The following is a 24,593-nucleotide window of genomic DNA, read 5'->3' as shown; positions in this document are numbered from 1 at the left end:
AGAGGCTGCATCGTCTAAGCCCTGTTCACTCCGTTATATGGATATACGCCTATTGCAAGTTATCTAAATAGCTTGTGAAGGACGCCGACTTCCGCCAAACTGTTCTCGGTGAGTAGATAAACATATTTCATGCCAGAAATAAGGTCTAGGTTTAAAAATGCCGGAGTTCCCCTTTAACAAGTTCAAGCATAGTGTTCATTGGTCGACCAATCAATATTTCAGGTTTTAGGACAGTACCAAAATACTCACCAACCTGCTGTAAAGCATTAATTAGAGATGCAGTAACGTCAACTTTTGCTGTGGAAAAAACTTCAAACCATTCAGAGAACATATCAACACAGAGACACAACACAAGACGAAACAGAACGAGACAAAAGACTCACCGAATTTTTGGGAAAACTTGAGAAGTTTTCGTAAACCATGATTAATAGTTGCATCATTCACCCCCCTGTTGAGAGTTTGACTCATCTGTTGGTTAATTCTGCCAAACTCTTCCACTGCAGTCTCTCCTCCTGTTTTGTTGTCTGCTGCAGGACAGAAGTGTTCAGCTCAGAAGAGTTGAGATAAAATTTCAGCATAATCTACTTAATTCTCACTTACTTACTATAAAATTCTATTTAATTGTTACCAGTGGCTGTGTTTGGTGATGCTGAGCCATCCACAGACAGTTCAGGATCAGCATTAAGTTTTTTCTGCTCCATTTGAATTAGAAACACTTCATGTGGTACCAACAATGTGACATCAGAGCTGCTTCCAACATCACGTGATACAACAACAGCTTTTATAGACAGATTATAATTATAAAAAAAGTTTTTTTTTTAAATTTATTTGAATCTATTTATTATATTCTTTAGGCTAGCCTTGAGGCCTTGAATTGTTCAGGATCCTTTTTGTTTTTACTTTCACATAGATTAGGCCTTTAATCGTGTAGTTCAAAGCTCTGTGCTTTACCTTACCTGGGGGAATATGCCTTCAGCATATTCCGTTTTATGTTCGTGTATTTGGCAGATGCTTTTATCCAAAGCAACTTACACTGGTAGGGTAAAGGAGTTTGAATCATGGTCACCCACATGAAAGGTTGTAATCTTACCATGGCCATCTAAGTGAATAACATCTTTCTCACAGAACATTTCATTCATCCCATTCACATCCTCACAATGGGGAGGCATACTTTTTATTTTAATTAAATGTTTCACTTTATTTGCACAATGAGGTTAAAGTTTCCAGATGTAAAAGCAGAAAACCATGCATATGTTAGCAGCACAGTATTCCAACATTTTAAAATCCCTCATAATCCAGTTTATTAACAGAAAGAGTTGCAGATTAAACTAATAAAGAAAATGCTGGGGGGTACTTAACTCAGCATCGTGTATGTGAAAATATCCAAATTCAAGAGGTTGAGGGATTATTTTGTGATTTTGATCCAATAGGTCACATGACACGATTTGAAAAGAAAAAAGCAACATAGATCACAACAGAGAGTTTTTTCTTTGGATGTTTGAAGAAAATGACTGAGCACGTGTGCTCCCTGTGACTGTAATGCTGTCAAGTCTTCTCCTTCGCGGTACTGGCTGCAGTGACTGTATTTCTGACGTTCGTGAAGGCACCATAAATAGGGCTTGAGTGAGGCGTGTTTGGCTGGGCAAGGACACTCACAGCTAGAATGACATTTGTGTAAGTTACCTGAATTACACGTACTTACTTGCCAGTTGTCTCAGTTTAACGGGCTTATTGTACTCTCCTCTGAGTAGAGGAACCAGGACATTTAAATAGATGTGAGAAGGTTTTCGACGGTTAAACGTAACATTTCGGGGAGGTTTGCAAAGCCGGCGGGCAGCTCAGTGCTAGCTAGTTAGCAGCTATCATTGAGTGTCACCGTCGGCAGCAGGCGCTAGCTAACAGCTGGCAGTCTTAGTTATATGTCTATATCCGGATAATCTGGATCTGAAAGGTGATTGAAAACAAATGTCAAAGTAGCTGTTTTTTAGTTATCAAGAATGGTGTTACCTATACCTAAATGACCATGCTACATAGTGTCACGAACCTGTGCTGTGTGCAGTTTGTTTACAGCTCTTAAGTACTCGTATTTGCCCATTTTCTAGCACAAAATACGCAAGAAATATTTGATATGTAGTGTTTGTATTTTACTGCGTTCTATATAGGCGGCTGCCGTAATGGTTTGATATTTTGTCAATGTTTGATCATTTATTATTTGATTGATTTAAGGATTATGTAAAGGTCAAAAACCACGACATCCCAAAAAATCACGTTTAGCTCGTGACAGGTGGAAAACAACCAGAGATCAAAGCGTCTCTGACAGTGGGATGTTTGAACCTACAGGGACAGGGCTCATGTCCGAGGAAGTGGTCAGCTGTCGCTACAGCCTCTCTGTCCATATGTGCCCGTCAGAAACATCCAGGAGCCGGATGAGGGTATCGAGACGGCTTGCCGACCGCTATTTACGTTTTCAAGTAATTTTCCTGAGAATCAGCTTCCCTTTGAGCAAATAAAATTCTTTATTGTTTTTATTATTGTCTTATTTGTATTGTATAACGTTTATCGTTACTAGCGAAATATCAAGCTAAACCCAGAGGCAGCCATGTTTTCCCTGACTTGCATCGCACGCGCGGAGGTTGAACGTGACGTCATTTTTACTTTTAAGCTACAAGAAATGCAGCAATAATAGGTCGTGTCAGAGCTATAGAGTATATACTCTATAGAGTATTCTATAGCTCTGGGTCGTGTGTTCCGTGCTGACATCCGAACGTTCTGTAGTCATGTTACCATCCAAAACTGATTCGAATAATTGGGAAATGCGCATTAAAAGAAATTCGAATCATGTGTGTTTCCATCAAAAGTGTGGACTTTGGTGAAAACTATTAACTCGCGAGATTTCCGCAGGTTGGCATGACAACCAGCCTGTAAACGTTTTATGGGCTTCTCCATCCGAGTTCTTGCTATATGCTGGCATTTCTCTGCTGTATATTGTCAAGGATAGCGGTTATTTGTTTCTCCTTAATTAAAGTTAAAAACGCCACAACTTCTTCCTCCATCCACACAAACCGTTGTCCGCCATGTTTGTTGTCTTGTGAGAGACCCGTAAGCAGTTGGGGTGAAAGTGCGCTACGTCACACTTGATGCAAATACAACCGTTTCCATCCCTTTCGAATCAACCAACACCCGGTGCCAGCGAGCATATTTTCATTGGTGCGAATCAGAGGATTTTAATTAGGCTGATGGAAAGCACTTTGTGTGACCCCTGAACGTTCACCCTGACCTTGCAGAGAATCAGCCAGCAGCTCTGCTGGTCCAGCTCAGTTTCCAGGTGTTTGTGGGGAGGATGTTCTGTAATCATTTCAGATATTAAACAGATTTCTCCTTTATCCTGGAGGGTATCCTGGGGGGGGGGTATGTTTTCATACTGGTGGTCCTTAATTTCATATTCGGAACACGTTCATAAAAGTCAAAGAAAAGCCACACTGCTTCACATTTTGTTTTAGCCAGATTATTCCTTGGTTTATTTAAATCGACTAATAGCTATAGTTGTTGTTCCGGTGCCAGTAAACTATTCAAAGATGGATGCTCAGGGTCTCTGTGAGCCAAACAGGGTTTCATACCACCTGTGGTTATGTTCATTTGGACTCATGAATGAACTGATTATATTTCAAAGTTGATAAATGAACTAACTATTTGCCATTTGAAGCTAATGTGTATCACTCAGCAGTTAGTTCCTAGCAACAGTGAGCAGCAGCTGAATCCGGACTGCTGTGCAGCCCGTCGGTGGACCTGCTGCATCTCGTGTCAGCCGATTGAGGACAGGAAGGCTTACATCAGAGCTCTCTGCAGTCATTTGGAGAAGGACTGTGTTCGGATTGTTTTAAAGTTACGTTTTGATGACTTTGTTAGGAAGTAGTTGTTGTTAAATGTGATTAAGTCATACAGAAAATTGGTTGAGATGATCTTTAACCTGGCATCACTGAGCAGGTGTGTCCAGCAGCACAACAACGTGCACGCACAACAACGTGCACACACATCAAGAGAACATGATGGTAGCAGGACTGGGAGATCACACTGATTCACTTTGAACCCACTCTGAGAGCACATTCATGTACAAAATCCTGAAACGGTGCTCCACTCTGCAGCAGTTAGTGTGTGTGTATCAGGACTGTCACTTCTCTGTGTGGGATCAGTCAGACTGCATATGAAGGACAAAGAGCTGTATTAGAGTAGTTTTCCTTTTGATCCAGCGTATGAAAGTGATCCCACATGTCGTGTCCTATCATTCAGACTGTGAATATGACGATGGAACCAGTAACTGAAGCTTTTGTCACCTGTGGACTGCTGCTGTTTAACACGTTAGCAGCGTTCTCTGTAGATACTTCTTTGTTTGATCTATTTAAATTCTTACTGTTGTTATTTCATTCCATCAGATGTAACAACAAGTCGGCCTCTTATATCATTCACTCATAGTTCCTAAGACCTCAAAAAGTTTTTTTTATTTGCTAATGAATCCATTTTCTACCCAAAAGCTCATAATGAGTCGTGGCAAGCTGAGACATGCAGGTTCTTTCGTTTTGAGCTGATACCCATTATCTCCAGTGGAACATTTTCAGCATACGATTTTATGCAGTTTCCATTTAGCTGAAGTTGAGCAGCATGCTTGGATTGAAACGTGCTAAACTGTGTCATGGTGGAAACCTCATGGTGCCCTTTCTTTGAACTCACAGGTTTGTCCTGGTTCAGGCTCTCCTGCATTAGTCTGGAAGTCCCAAAGAGACGGTGCTCTCTGCTGTCCTCTGTGCTTTGGGTGATGATCTGCTGCTGAGTGGGGTTGCGCTGGCCCCTGTGGTGAATGGCTGTGAGCAGAGGAGGCGTGGCCTTCTGGGTGGCTTGTGTCTGCAGCCACAGCAGAAGACATCCCATCCAAAAACGGAGCTGGAGTCTGAGTCAGGTAATCTGCTGGACACTTTCTTCACGTTCATTGTTATACATCAGCTAAAAGATACTGTGATGGAATGATGATACTCAGGTTACGGAAATGTATTGACCAGGTGTCTTTCTTCACAAAGTTAGGAATTTCTTTATATAAAATGGATTGTACAAAACACCCTTCAAGTGTAGCAGAAATAATTCTTCGTTGTGAGTTTGTCACTTCACAAAAAATTTGTTGGTTGCCACTAAGCCAAAAACGAATGATTAAAACAGTCACCAAGTAAATGGGATTGAGTTGAAGATTTGTCAGAAGCTAGGGGGAAAACCATTTGAAGATTAGGATTTACCAACCTCAGATCAGCTCATCCTGTGGGACAAACGGAGCATGTTTAACCCAAGCAGACTGCTTAGAAGTGACCTCTCACACTGAAATCTGTTCAGTCCCTTCTTTCTGAAACAGGGTGTTTTCAGCAGGTCTCTGACTTTCAGTCGTGTCCTTCAGGGTCCTCACCAAGGTGAAGTGTTGCTGAACATCTGTGTCTCTGAAACACACCGTCAGCAGTTTTTTTTTTTCAATTGTCAATTTGTGGTGTGTCTGTCAGTGACGTAGCTCACTGATTGGCTGTTTAGTGTAGTTAGATCTGCAGGTGTGGGGGACTTCTGGTTTCCGGCAATGTAGTGAGCCGTGTCGACTGCTCGCTCCTGCTATATATTTTTTCCAATTTTACTTGCTTCCCCTACTCTTCTTCCTGACACGTTCGCTTTGGCTTCCAACAACACGACAATGGTTTTGCACTGTAACATGTCTAAGGGAAGAAAACAAACCGAGAAGAACACTGCAGCTGAAAGTTGTGCTAATGCCAACCTTGGCGATGAAGCTAGTATTGCCTTGAACCCTGCACTTGTCGCTTTGCTTGAACAGCACAGAACGGCTATGGCTGCAGATTTTATAGCTACTTCAGAGGCCATCAATGGAAAGCTGGACAAGATCCAAGGTGAAGTTGCGCACCAAGGGATACGCATTAACGAACTCAAAACAATAGCAGAAGACATCGCTTAGCGGCGCTCGAAGCCACATGTAGGGCTGGGTACCGAACTTCGGTTCTTTTAAGACACTGACCAAAATGCTTTGGTAGTTCCGAGATTAATCACTTGATCAAGAACTGATCATGCCACCATCGATTGGCTGTATTAATGTTACACTTGTTTTACTGCAAGAAGGTCGGACCGCAACATCCTCCTCCCATCATTCAAGTCAGCCTCTGGACGCCACAGAGCCCGAGCAGCATCATTCAAAATCTCCACCACTGGACCCGGCTTCATCTAAGAGCACCGAGGACGGCGCAGTGTGTGGGATTATAACAGGTAAATTAATGTTCAGCGAAATCCGGCAGTAATCTCAAAGTTACTGCAACTTAATACGTGCAGAAAGCAGACATGTTGACTTTTCTGAAGAAAAACTGCTCAGTGAAAAGTATCCTCAGTATGTAGGATAGTGTTAGACACCAACCTGTCACTTGTTTGCAACAGTTTTGCTCTGGAAATTATTTGTTGTTAATCTTTTCTGGACGAAAACTGCTTGGATTGGAAAAATACTGAGCTGAAAAATAAAGCTGAAGATATGTAAAATGTAATTTTCGTTAGAATTGATATTATAAAATTGGTATGAAAAAAGTATCACTCAGGAACCAGTATTGAAGTGAAGGTATCGGTATTGGTACCGGTATCGAAAAATTTTGATTGATACCCAGCCCTAGCCACGTGTGAATTACTACAGGAGGAGAACACATTTTTTAAAGCTAAACTTTCTGACCTGGAAAGTCAAAGCAGAAGGCGGAACATTCGTCTGGTGGGATTGCCGGAATCAGTGGATCTTGGTCCACGGCTAACTGAGTTCTTTTCCCGGCTGCTTGTGGAGGTTTTCGGCACTCAGACCCTGTCATCCTCCCCGGAGCTGGACAGAGCCCATCGTAGCCTTATGCCTAAACGGGGTCCTGACGCGAAACCACGCTTGGTCATTATTCGCTTTCATTGTTTCCAGACCAAAGATTTGCTCATGAGAGAAGCACGGCAACGTCGTGGGAATTTGGAATACCGTGGTCACAAGCTCCAGTTCTATGAGGACTTGGTCCAGAAACAGTGAGCCCAGTATAAGGGTGCTATGGCCAAGCTGTACAAGAGAGGTCTCCGCCCCTCTCTTCTCTTCCCTGCCAGGCTCCGGATCACTCTTCCAGACGGCAAAAGTCTGCAGTTGGAGTCTGTCTCTGAGGCCGACTGGTTCATTAGCTCATCACTATGAAAATCGATGCTCTCCGCCTTGAAGTAGACACTAGTGCTGGTCAGAATACTCACGCTGGATTAACTCCTGGATGAGAAGGACCGGCCTGGGCAGCGCACCAGAGTTATCCAATACGGTAAAATAGTTGTCATTCTAGTAAGGTGTTTTTGGATTGTTCAATTTCGGGCAAAAGACGTACGCTTTTCTTTGTTATATTTTATTGCAAATACCGGCCCCTTGTTTTTTGTAAATTAAGGGTATAATGCTATTATTGAGCAGGTTGAAGCTAGTAGGATTGAAGTTCTTATTTGATAAAAGAGAGGAGGAGAAGATGCGGTTGCTGTTCAATGCAACCTGCTGTGGTGATATTTTTGTTGATTGCATTTTTTTGTCATTTACTCATTGTGGTTTGGGGAATTCTTTCGGGAAGGTGGATGTAAATTATTTTTTTTTCCCCTCTTTCTCCTTCTGTTTTGTTTTGGTCCCCCATTCCCTTTTGGGGTTCTACAATATATACAAATTATGAGACTCTCTGAATGAATGGTAATCTGACGTTGGTTAGCTGGAACGTAAAGAGGTTGAACCATCAAATAAAATGAAAAAGAGTCTTGTCACGCCGGAAACAATTTAAGCCTGGAGTTGTATTCTATCTGCAGGACTCTGACCACTCGCGCTTGGCAAAATGTTGGTTGGGACAGTTGTTCCACTCCAGTTTTAAGCGAAGACCATGGGGGCAGGTATTCTTATTAATCGAAATACTCCATTTGTCCCATCTTCATCTTCTAATCTTTACACGTCCAACTTTGATGATGTACTATTTTTTTCATAATTTGTTTTCACATCTTTTCGATTTAAATACCCATTCATTAATTTTGGGAGGTGACTAATTTTTATTTGGATGGGAGGTTGGATCGTTCATCCACTAAACCAGCTACTATCAATAAATTGGCAACCTATGTAAAATCTTTCCTTGAGAATTACACCTTTGTAGATCCTTGGCGGTTTTTGCATCTTACAGGCAGAGACTATTCCTTTTTCTCTCATGTTCACCACACTTATACCAGAATATACAATTTTTTTTATTTATTTATTTATTCATTTTTTTATTGACAAGTTTCTGATTAATAAGGTTAGGTCTTGCCGTTATGAAAGTATCACCATGTCTGATCATGCCTGTTGTGCTGAAGATGGTCTTTCAGGGTTGTGAATTTGTGAGAAAACACTGGAGGCTCGACCAACTGCTGCTCATGGATGAACAATTAGCCATGAATATTTCACCTAAAATTAAAACCTTTGTTAAGGAGAATAGAACCTGGCATGCCAAACAAAACTGTATGGGAGGCTTTAAAGGCATTTCTCAAAGGAGAACTTATCTCTGTGACACCTTTTTAAAAGACGATCAGAGATGCAGGAGCAGAAGACCCTGTCAGACCGGTTCTTGTATATTGATAAGCAGCATGCCCAATCACCATCACCTGCCCTGTATGAAGAACGCCTGAGCTTACAAACCAAACTAAATTTACTCTCTACTCGCCAAGTCGAAAGCTGTTTGATTAGAAATAAGAGTGAATTTTACGAATATGGTGGAAAGACCGGCAAGGTTCTTGCTAATCAGCTTTGTGAGATGAGGGCAAAGCAAATCATAACGGGAGTTAGGACAGGAAATGGAGACGTGCCATCAGATGAGAAGGGAATTGATGATACATTTAGTATGTTTTACTCCAAACTATACACATCAGAATTGAGAGTAAATTCAAAGAATCTCCAGGACTTCTTTGATTCCTTCAATATGTCCTTGCTTTCTTTAGAAGTTGGACAAACTCTCGAAGCTCCTGTAACGAAAGAGGAAATTCAGGCGGCAATCTCATCCATGCAATCAGGGAAGTCTCCAGTCCCCGATTGGTTCGCTGTAGACTTTTACAAAAAATTCTCAGACGATCTGGGCCCCTTTCTGTGCCAAGTTTTCACAGAATCGTCTCTCCCTCCATCATGCTACCAGGCCTGCATTTCTGTGTTGCTTAAGAAAGACAAGGATCCGACTGACTGTGCTTCTTATAGGCCTATATCTTAAATACAGATGTTAAAATTTTTTCTAAGTTACTGGCGCTCAGACTAGAACAAATTCATCCTTCTATAATTTCCCCTGACCTTCAACTGGCTTCATCCAAAACCGTCATTCTTTCTTCAACATGCGACGACTCTTTTATATTATTTACACTCCTAACCACAATACACCTGAATGTCTTATTACTATGGATGCTGAAAAAGCATTTGATAGGGTTGAGTGGGATTATTTGTTTTTTACTTTAGAAAAGTTTGGTTTTGGCTCTTTACTTTTGTTCCTGGATTAAACTTCTTTATTCCAGTCACATGGCTTCAGTTTTAACTCACCGTCATTATTACTTTAGGCTGCATCGTGGAACAAGGTAAGGCTGTCCCTTAAGCCCTTTGCTGTTTGCCCTTGCAATAGAGCCAACATCGCTGCTAAGCAATTGCAATTGCAGTCCGTGGCAGCAGGGGCATGCAAGGTGTTTGGAGGGGTGGCATCCAGCACAGAGTCTCACTCTATGCCGACGACCTGCTTTTATTTCTTTCCAACCCGGACACCTCCTTACCTGCAGTACTTGGTATACTGAACGGTTTTAGTAGACTTTCAGGATATAAAATTAATCGGAATAAGAGTGAACTGTTTATGATTAATGAGAGGGCTCAAGATCAGGATCTGGTAAACATTCCTTTCAAGGTATTCCTTTCCTTACAACAGCCTAGCTTTGCTTTCTGTTGTTGTCCAAGCCTGAGTCATGATGGGGAACATGGTGCTGCTTCTCTGTGTGAGTGCAGTAGGCGCTTTTTGTCAAGTTCAGTACGTGATGTAGTCCAGGGATCAGAGGCTACGATCAGACTGTTTCCGTGTCATGTATGAGGACATATTGGAGGGGAGTAGTCCAATGATGGATTTATAGATGAATAGATACCAGTAGGTGGTTCTGCGCATTGGAAAGTGGAGACCAGTCAGTGAGAGAGTACAATGTGCAGTGATGTGTGAGGGGTTTACAACCAGTTATGAATCTCAAAGATCCGTGATATGCAGCATCCAGTAGATGTAGGGAGTGAGCAGAGGCATTCATATAAACAACATCACCATAATCCAGGAGTGGCAAGAAAGTAGCGGGAGCAATACGTTTTCTGGTATTAAAAGAAAAACAGGCTCTATTTCTAAGAAAAACCCCAGCTTTAACTTAAGTTTCCTCATTAATTGGTCAATATGGCATGTAAAAGAAAGGCTATCATCCAATATGATGCCAAGGTATTTATAAGTGGCCACAGACTCAATAGGGGTGCCCTGAGCAGACATAATGCAGGGTAGAACAGCAGGCACCTTCTTCTTTCATTTGAAAAGAACATGGACCTGCATTCAGAACTAGCCTGAGATGAGACAATTGCACCTGAATGGTGTCAAAAGCATACTGCAGATCTTTGAACACCTGGGCGACAGAAGATGCAATACAACGGTGTCATCAGCATAAAGATGTATGGATGCATTGCTGTTTCAGCCCACCCCATTCATATAAATAGTAAAAAGAGTGGGTCCTAAAATGGAACCTTGAAACCGGAGCTAAGAACATCAGACTGCACACCCTGCTTACAGTCGGAGAGGTAGTTGGAAAACCAGCCCACAGCAAGGTCTGACATTCCAATGCTAGACAGTCGCTGACATAAAATACTCTTGATCGTCTGTGTCAAACGCCTTTTGAAAGATCGATTAAAAAGGGCAGTGCATTTCACCAATACGAGTAAGAGAAGATGTGATGAAGGGCATCAGTAGGTTAAAGAAGATAAGGTTTTAACAGTTGCTCCATCCAGACTGTGTCAAACAGAGAACCTCAGTGGAGAAGAACCCTGCTTGTAGATTTTTGTCATAGACTGGCTCAATATTTAGCCATTTAGAGTTTATTTAGCCAATGTGAACATGACCAACTGTCTCATGGAGGTTTTAGACTGGATATTACTTAATGAAATTGTTTCAAGATGAAATTCCTACAATTTGAGATGGCCATAGGTGCTTTTTTTCCCTGCTTTTGTTGAAGCAAGCATGTAGAGGAGGAGTGCAGGGGTCAGTGACCAGGCTAAGTCTGAAAATCGTTCATACGCAGTCGGTCTACTGTGGGTTCTTTTTCACTGTTTACAAAAATTCCTGTGACACACTCATGCACAAGGCCCCACACTACATCAGTCTGGATAGTCTGGATCAGTACAAAAAAGTTAAAAGTCAGGCTTTGAATCCCAACTGACTGGAAGTGGACAGTGTTAAGTAAACGTGTTGGATCTAAGCCATCGGACAACATTCAGAGGTGTTGTTGGATGTTTGTTGCCGCATTGGTATAACAGTATGAGCACAGTTGTGTTCTGGGCTTCACCGAAGGACCACTTACTGACCTGACGTGACTACACACCTCACCAAGATGTTTTCTTCTGGTTTCTGGAAAATATCTCCTCTGTAAAATCATTGTCAGAACCCATAGCAGGTAGCATTAATAGAAAATGATGTGAACTTCTGCTGTGAGTGCAGCTACTATCGTTTCTGTCTGTCCTGGTCTTCTTGTAATCGGCCCTGCCCTGAATGTTTAGAGCCGAGCTGCACATATTTCTGCTCTTCAGCAGAATTACCATTAATGCAGCACAGGAAGTAAAAATCCTGTGTGTTGTAGCTTTTCTTCAGACACATCACATCTGTTGCAGCACTGAATTTAGTCTGAGATGTGTTAATGTCTGAATAACAGTATAGTTCGCTAAGTGAATGTATTGGAGGACTTTAGATTCAATTCAGTTAAGTTTCAATTAAGTTTTATTTATAAAGCGCCAAATTACAACAAATATCATCTGAAGGCACCTCAAAGACAGTCAATTAGAGTCCAATTCATAGTAATAGAATCACAATCCATTCAAATCCAATTTATTAAATTCCACATTAGTGCAGTTCAAACAGAGCCAATTTAAAAAAATAAATAAAATTTTTAAAAAAAGCAGCCTAGCTAAGGAAACCAACAGATTGCACTGAAACTTGTCTTCAGTCCAATCTCCCGTCCTGAGCCTGAGGGACTGTGGAAAGGAACCACTCCCTTTAACAGGAAGAAACCTCTGGCAGAACCAGAACCAGGAAGAAACCTCTGGCAGAACCAGAACCAGGAAGAAACCTCTGGCAGAACCAGAACAAAGTGCCCTGTTGGGAAAATATCCCACTGTTACAGGTTACTCCTGACTGCCTGATGTAGACCTGGAAGAGTTCACTGTACAGGTGTAGCTCCTGAATCAGCCTCAACTCTCCAAACTACCGTGTTGTCCTCTTAGCTCCTCCTCTTCCTCATTAACAGTAATGACAGGGCTTTCCTTTGACAGCTTGACAGATACATCCTGTATCCAGTTGTCTAAACTATCTATTTCCTGGACATCTTTTCAGTCACCTCTTAACTGACACCAAACTTGGAGATGCACATGCCTTCTCCCCAGCTCTGCAGCTTCCCTCCATGACAAGTGTGGTGCATACCGCATCCTCTGTGGTGACAGCTTTTGCGTTTTCACGGTCGACCTGCTGGTGTCCTGTCAGCTTACTGCCGGCTGTGACATAGGTATGTGTTTCCTGGCATACAGAGTGGTTAACTGAGCTTGGTTCAGAACAGTAACAGGTGTGAACGGCCTCTGAGGATGAGCAGGAGCTGCTGTCACACACAGCTGCCTCAGCGGCCTGCTGTGGAATGAGGTTGTTGTCATCTCAAGGCATTTCAATAATATAGTCCAATTGGAGTTCAATTCATTGTAATCATAATCCAATCAAATTCATTTAAAAATAATTTTAAAAAACCATTCAATTCTTCACAATTTTAATTGTTTAGTTTCTTTTATTTAGACTTTTATTTTCAGGAGATATTGACATAGACGATATATGAGATTTAAAATATTTCTTCTTTATAAGCCTTGTGGTTTATTCATGAATCAGAAGAAGCTGACGTGCACTTTATCAGCCTCACGTGTGACCTCTTATAATGTCTCCTGTGGCCAATTGTTTTCTACAATGAGGTCAAGATGAAGATAGCTCCAAATAGTTTTAAACAGATATATTAAAACATGCCCCTACTGGAATGAATCTTTCAGTTTTCTTGCGATATTTATTGATTTCACCTTCAAACTTTTTCTGTTCTCAGGTCTATCATCAGTACCCGTCTGCTCCTTGACTAGTGAAAATAATTTCCACATATAATTAATAACTAATGTGTGCCTTGATCCGTGGGTTATTGCCCTTCTATGCACTAAAGGTTGGCCCTTGGCACCAAGACATCCCCATGAGCGGATGCTTTACCTCACAGACTACACCCGGCCCACTCCAAAAGCGTATCCACGTTTCCAGTTTAAGATCATCGACTTATTCCCGGGGGCTGAGCGACTAGTCCTTCACAATTACAGTGCACTCCCAATACAGCACGGCTGGCTTCCTTCACAGCCACCTACTTCACAAACACATCTCACAAGCTGCTGTTCGCCCAATTATTGTCTTAATTCAAACACTCAGCACTTCTATGCTCAACAGTTTTCTTTAAATAATTTTAGCAGCCCCCCTGCACAGAGGAAAAATAAGAAACTTACGAGGACCAGCCCACCACTCTCTCCTGTGTTCCTTAATTTAAGGAAAACCCTGAGGGCTGTCACCCTGTACATCAACCAGCAAACATCTGCTGCCTTTAATGGTTAGGAAAAAGATATCCCACCTGCCGGCTTTGACGACTGATCTCGGCTGCCGGGGCACAGAGGACTCGCTCAGCGGGGCTCCAGACGCCTAATTCACGAAGTCGGGGTCACCATTATGTTGTGGAGAAAAGAGTAGTCGGACTCGCAGAGTCTCACTCTTGACCCAATGACCTCAGTTTGTGACATCCTCTTAATACCTTTCTATATCATTCAGTGTGTGAGTGGCCCAAACACAATCTCTATTCGGCGCCTGCTGTCTGAGGACGCTACTGCATCTTTGTCATTATCTAGACAGGGTTCATTCTGACCTCAACAACATCTGATTCGAGCAGTGTCAAGACATAATATGTGGCTCGAGTAGTGTCAAGGCTCTGCTCTCCCACATTAGGAAATAGAAGCAGATGTGGTGTGTCTGTGCTGGACATACACAATTAAGACAGTACTACTCAGAATATGTGACTAATGGCACATCATACTAAATGTTCCTGTTGGTGCTTTTAGGTGGTGGACTGGCAGTGGATGTGTCGGACTCGCCGGCTGAGCAGTGCTGCTTGGGCCCTGGCTCCCCCTAACAGCCTGAGATATCAGAGTGTGAAGCAGCCGCTGCTGTCCCATCCCCTGCGTCATGCTAACCAGTGTCAGAAACAAAGTTGCTACGAGGAGGACTGGGAGGAGTCTCTCAGTGTGTATGTGTTGGTGCCACAGGGCGAGTCAAATGACCTCCACACCCTGCTGGAGCTCCCTACATTCAATCCCGTCAAAACAGGAGAGCTGCCTAATCTGGGGACTCGGAAGTCTTCTGAGTTCTCCTTTCCACTGACGACTGTGGACGGCAGCAGGGAGGATGACATCAATATTGAGAGCCTCCGGAGAAGCAGAGCTAATGATGTAAAGAGGGAACATGGCTGCTTCAGAAGCCTGTTTGAAGCAGAAGGATGTCCGGCACCATACATGTACGGCTCTCACTTTTACTGTTTTCACTGCCCGGGCACATACCCAGTGCATGGTAGCACACTAAAACCCCAACAGGATAGTGGACTAAACAGGAGACCTGTGGAACTGCCTCTGCTGCCATCTGTCTCTCTGTGTAGCCATACAGGCAGTGCAGAGGTGGAGCACTGTGAAGGAGACAGTGAAGAAGAACAGAAACTGGCTCTGATGTACGAAAGACTGAGAATAGAGGTAAGAGTGCACCTAGTGTGTGAGTAAGGGCGACAGACTTAATTGAGGAAACACCTTGTAACAGATCACATCGGTTGTAAATCCAAGCCAAAGTTGGGATGCTGTTTAAAAAGTATAAACAGAATGACATGATTTACGTATCTCATAAACCAACATTTCATTCACAATGGCACATATAAACTTATCACATGTTGAGAGTTAGACATTTTACTATTTCATTAAAATGATCAGCTCATCTTGAATCTGATGACGGCAACACTCAGGCGTTTGAGAGTACAGAAAAGAAGGGACAACAAACACCGTAACAATGAAAGGGGGGGGGGCTCGGTCATTAAGAGCTTTATATGTGAGGAGAAGAATCTTAAATTCTATTCTGAATTTAACAGGGAGCCAATGAAGAGAAGCTAAAACTGGAGAAACATGATCTCTGCTGTTAGTTCTCATCAGAACTCTGGCTGCAGCATTTTGGATCAGCTGGAGGCTTTTCAGAGAATATGTGGGACAGCCCAATAATAAGGAATTACAGTAGTCCAATCTTGAAGTAACAAATGCATGAACTAGTTTCTCTGCATCACCCTGAGACAGGATGTTCCTGATTTTAGCAATATTACGAAGGTGAAAGAAGGCAGTCCTAGAAACCAGTTTTATATGTGCGTCAAATGATAAATTCTGGTCAGAAATAACTCCAAGGTTCCTCACTGTAGAACTAGAAGCCAAGGAAATACCATCTAGAGTAACTATATAACTAGACAATTTCTCCCTGAAGCGCTCAGGTCCAAAGAGAACAACTTCAGTTTTGTCTGAATTTAAAAGCAGACAGTTCTGAGTCATCCAGGTCTTTATGTCTTTAAGACAGGCTTGTAGTCTGAGCAACCTGTTGGTTTCATCTGGTTTCATAGATAAGTACAGCTGAGTATCATCAGCATAACAATGGAAATTTATGCCATGCTGTCTGATAATGTTACCTAATGGAAGCATGTATAAAGTAAAAAGAATCGGTCCAAGCACAGAACCCTGAGGAACTCCATGACTTACTCCGATGTGTGAGGAATATTCTTCATTTAGAAGAACAAACTGGAATCTATCAGATAAATATGACTTAAACCAGCCTAATGCAGTTCCTTTAATCCCAATAACATGTTCAAGTCTCTGTAACAGAATGCTGTGATCGATCGTATCAAATGCAGCACTGAGATCCAACAGGACAAGCACAGAAACAAGTCCGCTATCAGAAGCTAACAGGAGATCATTGGTAACTTTCACCAGTGCTGTTTCTGTGCTATGATGCACTCTGAATCCTGACTGAAACTCTTCAAACAGATTATTTCTATGTAAATTATCACAAAGTTGAACTGCAACTATTTTTTCATGAACTTTAGACAAAAAAGGGAGATTGGATATAGGTCGATAATTAGCCAACACTTCTGAATCAAGAGTAGGTTTTTTAAGTAAAGGTTTAATTACAGCAACCTTAAAAGTCTGAGGTACATATCCTATCAACAAAGACAGATTGATCAAATCCAAAATGGAAGTGTCAATTAAGGGGAAAACCTCCTTGAACAGTCTGGTTGGGATTGGGTCTAACATACAAGTTGATGATGTGCGAGGAGATGCTTGGAAACTCGTGGGAAAGCTGTGCCATTTCATCATAGAATGATTTTTCTTTGTTTTACAGCTTCCAGGTTTCTTTATGACGAACCATGATTACACCATGTACACAAATGATGTGGAATTCATCATTGGCCTCATAAACATAAAGACCAGGTGAGTGCACATTCAGGCTGGGAAAATGTTGATATGTTCTACTTTGAACAAACACTGGAAGCTGCTGGTTATGTTGATGCAGAGGTCGCCTGGCGTACCGGCTCACCCTGTCCTTGTGGCGTCTACTGTGTCTGTGTTACTATGCCGAGGCTCGGCTGGATGTGCTGAAGCTCACCAAGCATATGGAGGATGGAACCATAAAGGCTCGCTGGAGGATCAAGGGTCTTCCCTTCCACACTCTGCTGCTGCGTTTCTACCGCAAAGACAAATCACTTCTGTACAGGTAACACAGCTCATCCAGAGTAGCTGCCATCTCACAGCAAGGTCTGAGTAGATTTCCATTTTTGTTACCTGTCTGTAAAGCTTTGAAAGAGACTGCAGCACTTTTTACCTACCCGTTTCAGCTCCTGTCTCTTGAAGGTCCCCCTCTTAAAGACCCAAAGTTGGATGTGAACTCTAACCCTCACGGTTGAAGCTGTATTACCTGGAGTTCAATTCAGGTCAATTTATTTATAAAGCGCCAGATTACAACAATTGTCATCTCAAGGCACTTAAGTAATATAGTCCAATTCAAGCCAATTGGAATTCAATTAATTGTAATCATAATCCAATGAAATCTAATTAAATGATTTCAAAATATGCCGATTAATTCATATAGAGCCAATTCAAAAACAAGATCCTAGCTAAGGAAACCAACAAATTGCATCGAAACGTGTCTTCAGTCCAATCTCCCGTCCTGAGCCTGAGGGACTGTGGAAAGGAACGACTCCCTTTTAACAGGAAGAAACCTCTGGCAGAACCACAACCAGGAAGAAACCTCTGGCAGAACCAGAACCAGGAAGGGTGGCCATCCGCCTCGACCAGCTGGGGTTTGAGAAGACAGAAAAGAGGGAAAAGAGGGGGGAAAAACACCATAACACCATTCAAAGGATACCTGTTGGAACAGGGAAACACAAGTTAATAACCACAATGATGTCACATGTACATAAAATCATTTGAGAAATTAAACAGGGGGAAAAAGAGAGCAAAGTGAGGAAAGGTGTGACAGATGAGGTCCCCCAGCAGTCTAAGCCTATAGCAGTTTAACTATGGGATGTTTCAGGGTCACCTGAGCCATCCCTAACTATAAGCTTTATCAAAAAGGAAAGTTTTAAGCCCAATATTAAAGGCAGGGAGGATGTCTTCCTGAACCAAAATTGGCAGCTGGTTCCACAGAGAGGAGCCTGATAACTGAAGGCTCTGCCTCCCATTCTACTTTTAGAAACTCTGGGAACAACAAGTAAACCTGCAGTTTGGGAGCAAAGTGCTCTGTTAGGAAAATATCTTACAATGAGATCTTTAAGATATGATGGAGCTCGGTCATTAAGAGCTTTATATGTGAGGAGAAGAATCTTAAATTCTATTCTGAATTTAACAGGGAGCCAATGAAGAGAAGCTAAAACTGGAGAAACATGATCTCTCCTGTTAGTTCTCATCAGAACTCTGGCTGCAGCATTTTGGATCAGCTGGAGGCTTTTCAGAGAATATGTGGGACAGCCCAATAATAAGGAATTACAGGAGTCCAATCTTGAAGTAACAAATGCATGAACTAGTTTCTCTGCATCACCCTGAGACAGGATGTTCCTGATTTTAGCAATATTACGAAGGTGAAAGAAGGCAGTCCTAGAAACCTGTTTTATATGTGCGTCAAATGATCAATTCTGGTCAAAAATAACTCCAAGGTTCCTCACTGTAGAACTAGAAGCCAAGGAAATACCATCTAGAGTAACTATATAACTAGACAATTTCTCCCTGAAGCGCTCAGGTCCAAAGAGAACAACTTCAGTTTGTCTGAATTTAAAAGCAGACAGTTCTGAGTCATTCAGGTCTTTATCTCTTTAAGACAAGCTTGTAGTCTGACCAACCTGTTGGTTTCATCTGGTTTCATAGATAAGTACAGCTGAGTATCATCAGCATAACAATGGAAATTTATGCCATGCTGTCTGATAATGTTACCTAATGGAAGCATGTATAAAGTAAAAAGAATCGGTCCAAGCACAGAACCCTGAGGAACTCCATGACTTACTCCAATGTGTGAGGAAGATTCTTAATTTACAAGAACAAACTGGAATCTATCAGATAAATATGACTTAAACCAGCCTAATGCAGTTCCTTTAATCCCAATAACATGTTCAAGTCTCTGTAACAGAATGCTGTGATCGATCGTATCAAATGCAGCTCTGAGATCCAACAGGACAAGAAACAAGTCCGCTATCAGAGGCTAAGAGGAGATCATTGGTAACTTTCACCAGTGCTGTTTCTGTGCTATGATGCACTCTGAATCATGACTGAAACTCTTCAAACAGATTTTTTCTATGTAAATGATCACAAAGTTGAACTGCAACTATTTTTTCAAGAACTTTGGACAAAAAAGGGAGATTGGATATAGGTCGATAATTAGCCAACACTTCTGAATCAAGAGTAGGTTTTTTTAAGTAAAGGTTTAATTACAGCAACCTTAAAAGTCTGAGGTACATATCCTGTCAACAAAGACCGATTGATCAAATCCAATATGGAAGTGTCAGTTAAGGGGAAAACCTCCTTGAACAGTCTGGTTGGGATTGGGTCTAACATACAAGTTGATGGTTTAGAAGAGACTATTACTGTTGTTAGCTCAGAGAGATCAACTGGACAGAAGCTGTCTAAAATCAGGTTCTAAAGATACTTCTAAAGCTGCTCTACTTAATGATACATCAGTGATAATAATGGGAAGGATTCCATTAATCTTCTCTCTGATAGAAACAATTTTTATTGATAAAGAATCTCATGAAATCATCACTGCTGACAGTTAAAGGAATACATGGCTCAACAGAGCTCAGACTCTTTGTCAGCCTGGCAACAGCGCTGAAGAGAAATGGTCAGACAAGACAGAGTTATGAGGGAACACTGTTAACTGTTCACTCTCAATGCCATAAGTCAGCACAAGGTCAAGGGTATGATTAAGGCAGTGAGTAGGTCTGTGAACACTTTGAGAAAATCCAATAGAGTCTAATATAGAATTAAAGTTAATATTTAGGCTGTCATTTTCAACATCTACATGAATATTAAAGTCACCCACTACAATGACTTTATCTGTACTCAGCACTAACTGGGATAAAAACTCTGAGAATTCAGACAGAAACTCAGAATAAGGGCCAGGTGGACGATACACAACAACAAACACAAGAGGTTTAGTAACAGATTAGTAACCCTGATCTGAAGATAGCTGCCACTCCTCCTCCTCTGCCTGTGGTTGGAGGAACGTGAACATTTAAATAGTCAGAGGGAGTTGATTCATTAATGCTAACATGATCCTCCTGCTGCAGCCAGGTTTCTGTAAGACAAAATATATCAAAATGAGTTGAAGTGTACACTTTGGAGCCAGAGAAACTGTAGCGTTGAAGCAAAACCCTGATAATTTTTAGATTGATTTACATTGTGACTTTTTTTGTTTTGTCATCCTAGCCTGCAAAGTTTAGGTAGCATAACTGCACCAAAGGCAACAGTAGCTCTGTCCAGTTCTGTGTAGTTCCTCTTTGACTGAAGTGTCTGAATGTAAACGTTGGATGTTTTTTGTAAAGTAGTCTTCTGACACAGTGGTTTCTAATCTCACCTAATCCAAATATCTTCTCTTTCAGGTCATATGATGCTTTCTCTACTTTTTACATAGGACAGGATGGACTCATTCATTGTCACAAAGTTGAAAAGGTAAGCAGCTAACTTCTTGTGGCCGGTGGCTGCTGTTATATCCTTAAAGTGCTGACTTAGAAAGATGCACATGTTTCTTGACACTGCTGCTGCCACTGTCACTCCTTTGAATCTCTGTTACTCTGAGTGTTGTGTTCAGTGGGGCCTTCAAGTCTTTATGCCTGGCTGCCTTCATTGTCAGTAAGGTCTAAACAGGAGATGATGATGTAAGATGATATTAACAGTTTTGTTTGTTGCCCTGGGGGAACAAACCTACCTTTTCTGGAAACTAAACGGTTCATTTTCAGTGTTTAACTTTGTTATGCGGACTGGGAGAGCAGCTGGATATTCTAATGCCCTCTGTGTTGCAGGTGATGCCGGCTCAGCCGCCTGTCCTTCCTAGAGTAACTTCCCTCCTGACAGGGGCTCTGGTGGCGCTGGGGGTGCAAGAGCACAGGCCTGCCCTCAATCTGCTGCCTCTCCTTCTGTCCTCACTGCGACAGAGCAGAAACTGACCCCAGGAGAACTGGCCAGTGGAATAAACTAGGTTTCCAAGGTCCATGTGAACCGGAAAGTTTGATTAATTCTCACCATCAGCACAGGTTAAAATGAAAGATCTCATTTGTTTTCCCCTGAACAGGAGACTAAATCAAGTGTTTCTTCTGCTTTTCCTCTTTCCATTAGTTCAACTGTTAGTAGTTCTGGACACAGAATTAGGTTTTCAGTCCAGTTGTCACTCTTTTGCCACCAGTTGTTGATGTTCTAACAGGAAACTACTTTGTTCTTCTCAGTTTTTAAAGCTCCCAAATTTTAAACTTTAGTCTTTTAACCGTCCATAGAGATGTTTCAGTGTTGGATGTGAGCTGGCTGACTTCAGACCAGTCATTAACAAGTTCATGATAAGCACAGTGCGGTCAGTTCAAAACTTCTACACATGTGGGGAAAAATGCAACTTTTCTTGACTGAGGAGTCGGATAAAAAGATGGAGGTCAGTGTGTGCTGAATGACCACAGAATGCATGTTCCACATGTCGGAGCTCCTGCTTTGTCTGAATCAAACAGTGGGAAAGCTGAGTGAGCCAGTTTGACTCCTGCCGAGTTCAGATGCTGTGATGTACGCTTACACACACACACACACACACACACACACACTTTAGCTCTGCACTGACACCTGGAGGGAAACAGGGAAACAGTGAGGGTCGTGTGGTGGCATGGCAGTCTTCCTGATGTTTGACAGATTACAGGATGTGAAAGCACAAACTAACAAAGAGAGAAACTGGTAGAAAACAGAGGCCGCACTCCCCTCCTCACTTTATGTGTCCTTGTCTTTGTAGTGGAAAAGCAACAAGTACTACAAGTGTGCACTTTTAGATAATCCTGATTTTCATGTGCTGTCCGTGGGTCAGTCCATGCAGATCCTGGAACAGTTTTGGAACAACACGTCCTGACATCTCCTTCATAGCTGAATGCAGCCTGCTTACGCCAGCGGAGTCACTGTCCACCACAGTCATTGTTAGTCCTGTCTGAGCAGTGAAAAGGTGGGACACATCAGAATGAAGAATCAGCAGTGTGCAGAGCACATTTTCCAAATATGTTTAGAGATGAAAATCAGATTGAAGCAGATCTCGAAATAAAATGAGTGACACCACCTCAGATATGTTGTTGATGGAAGCTGTGGCGTCAGGCCCTGACCTGACACAGCGCTGTGTGTGGCGTGTGCGTTTCAGAGCAACACCAGTGAACAAATGGATATAGAAAGCCTTTGTAAAGCATGTAGTGTGTGCAGGACTTTGATGAAAAAGCACCTGGGCCTCATTCAGGCAGACTGCAGATCAGCTGAATGCCGGGGATCCAATCATTTCCACACCAGTAAGTTGTTTGTCGAGAAAACCTGACTGTGTGCTCACTTTGACTCCCAAATGTGAGCAGTGAGGGTGTGTATGGCAGAGGAAAGTGCTTCATGAACATTGATGGGACTGTGGTGAACAGGACTGGGCCTCTATCCGTTTAAAGCCTGAAGAGCAGAGCTGCTGCGAATGAATGAGCTGCCAATCATAAAACAACTGTGTTCAGTAAGATAAAAATGTAGGAGTCCTCGCTCAGCACCATTCCTGAAGACTAAAGTCCACCACTCATCAGCCCGTCTCAGGCGTGTTGGTTCAACATCATGTGACTCACATGGAGTTGCTTTAAGGGAGTGAGGACTCTGTGAAACGGGAGTAAGTGGTGAATGTATTGGGGCTTTTCAGCTGACTCTCGTCCTCACTTGGTGATCTAGTGTTGGCAGTTGGATGGTGTGTATGGGATTACAGGATGTGTGTCTGATGGAGCTTGAACATTGGACCTGTGTGGCTCAGTCATGTTAGCTGTGGTGGACAACAGTGCAGCTCTGTGGCCAAAGAAACCCAGAGTTGGAGGCTTTGTTCACAAAGCTAGAACAATGCTACGCAAAGTTTTAACAGTGGCTCATTTCCAGACATTTCTCTGCTGCTTTCACTGAGCAAAGTGAAGCTAGAACGAGTGTTGCTGTTTCTGCTCCCACATCATTTCCACCTAAAATCTGCACACAGCTGACAGTGTGCACAAACTGCTGTGGTGCCACCACCCACAGATGTACAGTCTGTGCTTCCACCTCTGTTTTCCAAATGACCTCTGTGGGAACTAACTGGGAGCACCTGTAAAAGCAGTAAAAGACCCGAGCCTTCCAAATTCAGAGCTGTTGCTGACCACAGATCTGGTGTTAGGCATGTAAACGCATGTTTGTTTGCTGAGCTACAAACGCATCCTCCAACCCGTCTCCACCAAAGCTGCAAACATCCACCTGTCTCTGCAGTGTAGGTTAAGTGATGCATCCCAGTCACTCACAGTTTCATCAATGATAATTTCATAAACAATAGTCTATATTCAAGTTGCTGAGCTAGTTGTCTTTTAATCCACATGGACAGTTGAGTAGAAAATCAACCTGGCAGTAGTTATGCTCAGCTCTGTGGAACAATGTATGCCGACATACTGTAAACTCTAAACATGACTGTAAGAACAACACATAATTGTCCTTCATGTGGAATGCAAAGGGGTTTATTTAATGTAAAATATGACTGCTGTGTTCTAAGCTTAATTTAGCTCAGCTATGTATCTGTCAGCTTCAGACTTATTCATATCTGCATGTTGTGCTGCAACCACTACTGTGATCAAAATAAACGTGTGAATAACACGATTCCTGTCTCCAGTCATGTTTCAGTGGTCTCAGTCTGTGGAGGATGAAGAATGATATCAGAACAGGGTGAACCCGACCTGCACCTCAAATGTTCTACACAACAAATGCACACATGTTCAGCTTGCTGATCTTATATTATGCATCTTTTCCCTTTTCGACCTGTTACAGTGCCTTGAAAATGTATTATTGCCTCACCCCCTAGAATTTGAAAGAATATTGGAGGGTTTGTATCACTTGATTAACACAACATGCCTCCAAATTTGAAGTTACTAAATGTTTTTGTCAAAGAAGAAAAAAGACCATGCATAGTAGTATTCAACCCCCTAAGGTTGTAGTAACCTTAACTAACCATAACTAACCCCCCCTACTTTGTAGAACCACTTTTTGCAGCAAATTGAGCTGCAGCAGGAACATCTATCCACTGTTATTTTTGCCCATTCCTCAAGAAGACACCTCTGTTACAATAATCAAGAAGTCATGTCATAGATTCTAAGTTGGAGTGGGGTCGAGGCTTCGACTAGTCCATTCCTGTTCATTTAAAGGTTCCCCTTAAACAACTCTAGTGTTGTTTCAGCAGTAAGCTAAGGGTCATTGTCCTTCTGGAAGGTGAACCTCCTTCTGTGTCAAATCTCTGGAGGACTGAAGCAGGTTTTCCTCGAATGTATTCAACACCATCCTTCATTCCTGAAATTCTGACCAATTCCTGCTGAAGACATTATGCTGCCATCACCATGCTTCACTTGCAGTGATGTTTGGGTCCCACATGCATTGATTTCCC

At 42.2% G+C, this 24,593-nt stretch overlaps 1 protein-coding gene across 2 annotated transcripts; it reads left to right on the top strand.

The window, feature by feature from the left end:
* The first annotated feature begins 1,575 nt into the window (after positions 1-1,575).
* On the top strand, positions 1,576-23,815 carry cunh6orf136 (chromosome unknown C6orf136 homolog). Of its 2 annotated transcripts, XM_072370835.1 has the most exons (7): positions 1,576-1,674; positions 4,728-4,951; positions 14,453-15,133; positions 16,809-16,897; positions 16,980-17,180; positions 20,554-20,623; positions 20,974-23,815. In XM_072370835.1, the coding sequence occupies exons 2-7, from the start codon at positions 4,853-4,855 to the stop codon at positions 21,115-21,117; spliced, it is 1,284 nt and encodes a 427-aa protein (XP_072226936.1). In that variant the 5' UTR covers positions 1,576-1,674; positions 4,728-4,852; the 3' UTR covers positions 21,118-23,815. The 2 variants fall into 2 exon arrangements, with proteins under 2 accessions (XP_072226936.1, XP_072226937.1); XM_072370836.1 differs by lacking the exon at positions 4,728-4,951 and having other exon boundaries at positions 1,593-1,674.
* Positions 23,816-24,593: the final 778 nt, after the last annotated feature.

This window comes from Leuresthes tenuis, unplaced genomic scaffold (genome assembly GCF_036924035.1).
Source record: "Leuresthes tenuis unplaced genomic scaffold, fLeuTen1.0.hap1 SCAF_18, whole genome shotgun sequence".
In the NCBI taxonomy this organism is placed as follows: Eukaryota; Metazoa; Chordata; class Actinopteri; order Atheriniformes; family Atherinopsidae; genus Leuresthes; species Leuresthes tenuis.
This window is presented reverse-complemented; position numbering and strand designations above follow the sequence as displayed.

What these genes read in the sequence shown, in the direction of transcription:
- cunh6orf136 (XM_072370835.1), top strand. Translation starts at nt 4,853, where the DNA reads ATGGCTGTGAGCAGAGGAGGCGTGGCCTTCTGGGTGGCTTGTGTCTGC. An exon ending in GGAGCTGGAGTCTGAGTCAG is followed by an intron (nt 4,952 to 14,452) that starts GTAATCTGCTGG and finishes TGGTGCTTTTAG; the next exon opens with GTGGTGGACTGGCAGTGGAT. An exon ending in ACGAAAGACTGAGAATAGAG is followed by an intron (nt 15,134 to 16,808) that starts GTAAGAGTGCAC and finishes TTTGTTTTACAG; the next exon opens with CTTCCAGGTTTCTTTATGAC.